This window comes from Notothenia rossii (genome assembly GCF_949606895.1).
Source record: "Notothenia rossii genome assembly, chromosome: 2".
NCBI lineage: Eukaryota > Metazoa > Chordata > Actinopteri > Perciformes > Nototheniidae > Notothenia > Notothenia rossii.
In genome coordinates, this window is record NC_136904.1 from 2,258,657 (window position 1) to 2,265,643 (window position 6,987).

The window sequence follows — 6,987 nt, forward strand, 5'->3', positions numbered from 1 at the left end:
TCTAAATGTTAAAACTATCAACAGACAAACTTTTACACTCTGTCGTTCATCTGCAAACTCAAACTGCATCCAAACACAGGTTTTATCCGTTCAGTCACCTTTAAACGATGAACTGTGCATTTACAACGATCCGGAATCAAATAAATGTTTGAATGGAAACTGCAGGACGTGATTAGAGATAAAACAGCTCAGAGTAAAGAGAGGACACTTTGTTGCTCTGTCTGAACTCACCTATTAAACATATTTACAATATAGAAACACCTATAGTTGGTTTGAGCAACGGACACGTGTTTAAAATGTGTGGTTTGATTGAACAAAGGACTGTCTGAATTGTTGGAATGAAACTGAAGGACAGGATGGAAATAAAAAGGCTCACAGTAAAAGAAACAGACACTTGTTTTAAAATCTGTTGCTGCAGTAAAAACTCACTTATAAAACATTTTTACATTTAAAAAAAACACCTTTTCGCGACGAGCACTTGTTTGAAATGTGTGGTTTGAATTCAGATCATAAAAACGCATCCTAGTTTTTGTGAAACTGCAGGATCCTTTTCAAATGAGAGTCAAAATGATTTTCCTTTACGAGTCATTTTAAATATAACTTTTAAGTTTAGATTTGTACGTTAACAGCAACATATATACAAATATAATGGATACATGAACCCTTTGGTGATGTATTCATGATTATTACTGATGTTTAATTAGTGTGTTATTTACTAGCTGAACATATTGAGGTACAGATCCTGGAGCGACGAATACACCGGATGAAATACTGCAAAGTGTATTTGTATTTAAGTCCTGAACATGACACACAGCGTCCGGTGTGTAGCTCTGCAACACAAGATTTATATATATATATATATATGTATCTAATTAATGAATTAGCCGGTTTAAATCTGTTTGCCCCAAATGTCAAAGAGCATTGAATGTCACAAAATGAGCGTTTTTGTTAAACCTGCAGGATCTAGTTTATTACATTTTTATATTTAAATAACTGTTCTTGAATATATAGAGTGGTTACAGTCATTTAAAAGCCCTGTACGGAGACACTGAGTCCCGTTCAATTTTAGTGTTAAATATTTGACGTCCCAAGATCCCGTTGCTTCAGTTTTAGGGATTTTTTGTCTGGAGGATTTACAGACCTGACGAGTGAGGAGGAGACGATCCGACAGGTGGGATCAAGGAAATGCACCTGATTATCAGAGCAGTCAATCAATGAACACTGATGGAAGTATATTATAAATCACAGCAAAGAAAACTATCATTCAGGTTTTGATTACATTTCTCTCATTTATTTATAAACATGTTTAATTAAACATGAAGTGACCTGTGTGTGTGTGTGTGTGTGTGTGTGTGTGTGTGTGTGTGTGTGTGTGTGTGTGTGTGTGTGTTGTGTGTGTGTGTGTGTGTGTGTGTGTGTGTGTGTGTGTGTGAATAACAGGCCTCTTCACAGCTTTTTAAAGTCACTTTTCTCAGGAAGGTATTTTAATGGAGGCGGATGAGCAGACGACGCTCAGGGAACAGAAATCCACGCTGTTCATGCTTTTAGTTCAGAAACTCACAAACACTGAAATATTGTTCAGACAGCAGGAGCATGCAGCAGGACACACACACACACACGCACGCACACATCTCAACATTTTAGAAAACTTTAAATTAAACAGAAACAGAATAAAAACATTTAGATCTCTTTTTGTTCAAAGTGCATCAGAGCGTTGCGTTCAGGGTCAAAATGTCTCCAGGTTTAAAGAACCTCTGACGCAAATATATGGTCTCAAGTCTCTCAGATTGTTCGTGTCGATGACAGACGTTTCAAACAGGGGTCATTATTTGCTCATTTGCATTTTTATGAAGCTTTTCCTCCGCGGCCTTTATCCGGGAACAAAAGTCCTGCGAGTGGAAACAGAGCAACAGAGAAACTTCCTTCGGGGTTTGTTGGCGCAGAAAGGAAACTGAAGTGAAGTGGAAACAAATCTTAAGAGAGTCATTAATCTGAGGCTGGCTTTCAGAGCAGGAGAAAGGGCGGCACAAAAGATCCAGAGCAATTTGTCAGGAACACGGAGGAATGTGAGCGAGAGAAACCAAATGAAATCATGTGTTTATTTCTGCTGTTTGGAGGTCAGAGGTCACGCTCTCTCTTTACAGGAGGACTGATTTGTTTCTTATTAGAAATACAATTAGATAATGAAACGCATCCTCACACTCTTGGACAAGAAGAAGCTTTGGAGTCGCTAAGTCTTTCCCTTTTTCTGTTTAAAGAGTTTGTGTTTTACATCAAAAGAACACTTTGTCAGACACAGAGCGAATAAACTCAAATAAAATAATAATAATAATGATGATGATGATGATGATGATGATGATGATGTCACTCCTGGACGTGAAGAAGCTTTGGAGCTGATCAATCTTTCACTTTTCTTTTTTTTCAAAGATATCTTGTTTTATATAAAAAGAGTTCCGTGCACCGGGAACCGTGGAAGCCTCTGGAGTGAATGAAATCAAATAAATGTCCTTATTTCTGCTGTTTGGAGGTCAGAGGTCACGCTCTGTCTTTACAGGATTTATTTCTTATTAGAAATAAAACGTGAATTCACTGAAAACGCATCTTCGCATGTTGCACACTCCGGGACATCAAGAAGTCTTTCCCTTTTTTTTTTAAAGAGTTTGTGTTTTATATAAAAAGAGTTCCGTCCAGAACACACTGTTTCTTTACAGGATGATGAATTTCTTATTAGAAATAAAACATGTAAATGAAACGCATCCATTCCTCTCTGACTCCTGGACATGAAGACGCTGATCCTCTTTAAAGAGTTCATTTTGGATATAAAAGAGTTCCGTCAGTGCACCGACACCTGCAGCCCCGCGGGGGGAGAGAGCTCCTCTCCGGGGGGGCTCTGCGGGGACCGCGCGGGGGAGTGCGCGAGGAAGGCCGGGAGGTGTGCGTGCAGCATGGCCCCGTGCCCGTGGGGGGGCTTGATGGGCACGGGGATGGCGGGAAAAGTCTGCAGGCTGTAGGGCGGGAAGTCGCTGCTGTCCATCATCCCGGAGCCGTACACCGACCAGGGGGGGGGGAGAGGCGCGTGGTGCAGCGGGAACCCCGCGGGGGGGAAGCCCGCGAGGCCACCGGGCATCTTGTACTCTCGCGCGATGATGTTCTCGATCGCGAACGGGTGTTTGAACGGCAAGGAGCTCGTGTAGCCGCCCGGCGGCAGGTGCGCGTGCAGGGCGCTGAGCCGCAGCTTGGCCTCGCGCTGCTGCTGCACGAGGAACTCCTGAGCCTTACTGCTGACCGCCAGAGGGTCCGCGAGCAGAAGGCCTCCGAGCAGCTTGAACCGCTTCCGGCGCCGCAGGAAACTCCCGTTCTCGAACATGTCCCCGCAGCTCGGGTGCAGGGCCCAGAAGCTGCCCTTCCCCGGCTGGTCCGGCCTGCGCGGGATCTTGATGAAACAGTCGTTGAAGGACAGGTTGTGGCGCAGGGAGTTCTGCCAGCGCTGCGTGTTCTCGCGATAGTACGGGAAGCGGTCCATGATGAACTTGTAGATCTCGCTGAGCGGCAGCATCTTCTCCGGGCAGCCCTGGATGGCCATGGCCGTGAGAGAGATGTAGGAATAGGGAGGTTTCTGGTCGCTGTAGGTGTTCCTGCCGGGTCGAGGCATCCTGACGCAGCTCTGTGTCCAACTCTTTAAAACTGCTTTACGCACGAGGAGAGGCTCTCGTGGTGTTTGGCACGCATCGCTCCGGCTCTCTTTACGCACAGAACTAAAGTTAAAGTGAGTTTATATCTCCGCTGTCTCTGCTGCTCCATCCCGACTGTCCTCCGCAGAGGAAACTCATTAATGGGCCACTTTTCTTCTCCATCACATGATCTTAGAGAGAGAGATGGGAGGGGTTTAGAGAGAGAGAGAGAGAGAGAGAGAGAGAGGTGTGTGTGTGTGTGTGTGTGTGTGTGTGTGTGTGTGTGTGTGTGTGTGTGTGTGTGTGTGTGTGTGTGTGTGTGTGTGTGTGTGTGTGTGTGCGTGTGTGTGTGTGCGTGTGTGTGCGTTACAATGTTGTTTCAGTTACTTTACACTTTCATTCGGAGCCAAAACACGCAGAGACAATCCGGGAGAAAGAGCTCTGTGTCCGGGGAGGAGAGAGCCGCGCTGTGGAGGTATGTTTGGACACATTTTACGCGCAGTGTGTGAGAGTGTGTGTGTGACAGTGTGTATTAAGCGGGGGGTGCTGGGTGCCCCTCACCAATTTGCATTGACAAATAGAGCCGCTGTTTGAGGATTGAATGGCTTAGTTCCTGCTTCATGTCCTCTCTCCACAGCGCCGATAAGAGGCGGAGACAGGAGCAAATCTTCGGAACAATTAAATAAATAAATAAATAGATCTAAAAAGACAGATTTTTGCACAATAATTCCAAACTTTTGGGCACAAATTATTGGACTGTTAAACTACTCTATAAATCTTTATTTCCTGTTTTTAATTTACACTGAATTAAACAAACATCCTGTACAAACAAATAGTTTTTAATGCCTCCTAATTGTCCTTCTAATATGTTCGCTTTCATTTGTTCCTTTCCTTTAATGCTAACGGTAAGGACTATTTAAGGTTTTATTTAAGGGTTTATTTAAGGGACAAAATGCACTTGTTTTTCTCGTTTTAAATCAGGGAATGAAAGCGTTAGTTTTGACCTCTCTGCTGAGCTGTTAATCACTCATCACAGAAGAGAGACTGAAGGGTTTTATTTCGGTTTAATGAAGGGTTATTTCAGCGCTTTTTCCTTTAAGGTTGTTTTTTAATTTAAGTGGTTTTGATTATTACAAACACTAAAACCCTCTTTATTTTATTTTTGCAGAGGCACAAAGGGAAGGGGAGTTTATTCTCTGTGAATTTAAAGACATTTCGTTTTTGTGGAAAAGGGATTTTACTAAAGCAGCCATTTCCGTGTTCCGTAATTACGCAAAAACGCACCAAATATTATTATCATTATTACAATACTTGTTATTATTATTTGTATTATTATAATTAGTACTATCCTTTACAGTTCATTGCGGTCTTTATGCGCGCGTTTCTCCCGCAGTGATAAAGCACTTCATTAATTAGATGTTTAATAAGTGATTTAATAATGTGAGAGAGTCGTTAGTTAATGATCGAGTTTATAGATTTAAGAGAACAATCCATAATGTTTTTATTTATTTATAATACAATACCAATAAAATAAATAAAATCACAGGAAATAAAATGTTTATTTAAAAATTACAATTGTTTTGGTTTCCATGGAAGCAGCTTTGTGTTTCTGATGAGAGATACAGGGGGGGGGGGGGGTTCCCTGGGGAGGGTGTGTGTGTGTGCGCGCGTGTGTGTGTGTGCGTGTGTGTGTGCGTTAGCAAACAGCCACTTTGACATGGCTGACCTCTGACCTCTTGATCTGATCATGTTTGTGTGTGTGTGTGTGTGTGTGTGTGTGTGTGTGTGTGTGTGTGTGTGTGTGTGTGTGTGTGTGTGTGTGTGTGTGTGTGTGTGTGTGTGTGTGTGTGTGTGTGTGTGTGTGTGTTCAGGATGCAGAGACACGCTCCGACACTCTGCAGTAGAAACATTTAATTAACGCTGTAATGATATATCTATTATAGCGTTAATAATCTTATTATCTGTTTGTGTTTTTTAAACTATTATTATTTTATATAATGTGTTTCTTTTTGTCATTTGTTTACATGCATTATTTATATTTGTTTAAAACAATGATTTTCTATTCCTGAATGTTACGGACACATTTATTTTTACTCTATATTATTATAATTAATTAATAATAATTATTATTATTACAACATTTTGTAATTTATTATTGTTTGAAATAAATAAATGGTGTTTCTGAGCGTGAGAGTAAGACACAAATCAAACTCATGGTTTTATTTTCTGTCTTTAAATATTTTTTCTTATTTAGAAATTCATAGAGAAGTCCTTTTTGTTTTGTTCAAATGAGAAATTAATCATTCTCACTTTCTGCTTCTTATTGTTTTAAATGTGGTAATTCATGCATTTCTGTCAGTGTAACAAAACAATAGAATCTGTGATCAGTTTCCCCGGCCCACCTGAGCGTGCACTTGCCTTATATTGCATTCCTTAAATGTATATATACACTGAACAAAAATATAAATGCACTTTTGAATTTTGTTTTTGCTCCCATTTTTCATGAGATGAACTCAAATATCTAAAACATTTTCTATATAAACAAAATAACCATTTCTCTCAAATGTTTTTCACAAATCTGAAAAGATCTGTGATAGTGAGCACTTCTCCTTTGCCGAGATAATCCATCCCACCTCACAGGTGTGGCATATCCAGATGCTGATTAGACAGCATGATTATTGCACAGGTGTGCCTTAGGCTGGCCACAATAAAAGGCCACTCTGAAACGTGCAGTTTTGCTTTATTGGGGGGGTCTGGGGGGGTCCGAAAACCAGTCAGTATCTGGTGTGACCACCATTTGCCTCACGCAGTGCAACACATCTCCTTGGCATAGAGTTGATCAGGTTGTTGATTGTGGAATGTTGGTCCTCTCCTCTTCAATGGCTGTGCCAAGTTGCTGGATATTGGCAGGAACTGGAACACGCTGTCGTATACGCCGATCCAGAGCATCCCAAACATGCTCAATGGGTGACATGTTAGGGTTAGGGTTTAACCCGAGTGTTTTCGGACCCCACCCCCCCCCCAATAAAGCAAAACTGCACGTTTCAGAGTGGCCTTTTATTGTGGCCAGCCTAAGGCACACCTGTGCAATAATCATGCTGTCTAATCAGCATCTGGATATGCCACACCTGTGAGGTGGGATGGATTATCTCGGCAAAGGAGAAGTGCTCACTATCACAGATTTTTTGATTTGTGAACAATATTTGAGAGAAATGGTTATTTTGTGTAAATAGAAAATGTTTTAGATCTTTGAGTTCATCTCATGAAAAATGGGAACAAAACAAAAGTGTTGTATTTATATGTTTGTTCAGTGTAT

At 41.4% G+C, this 6,987-nt stretch overlaps 1 protein-coding gene across 1 annotated transcript; it reads right to left on the reverse strand.

The window, feature by feature from the left end:
- Nucleotides 1–1,469: 1,469 nt before the first annotated feature.
- LOC307026207 (forkhead box protein B1-like) lies at nucleotides 1,470–4,253 on the reverse strand. Its single transcript, XM_079661411.1, has one exon. The coding sequence runs from the start codon at nucleotides 3,650–3,652 to the stop codon at nucleotides 2,834–2,836; it is 819 nt and encodes a 272-aa protein (XP_079517537.1). The 5' UTR covers nucleotides 3,653–4,253; the 3' UTR covers nucleotides 1,470–2,833.
- Nucleotides 4,254–6,987: the final 2,734 nt, after the last annotated feature.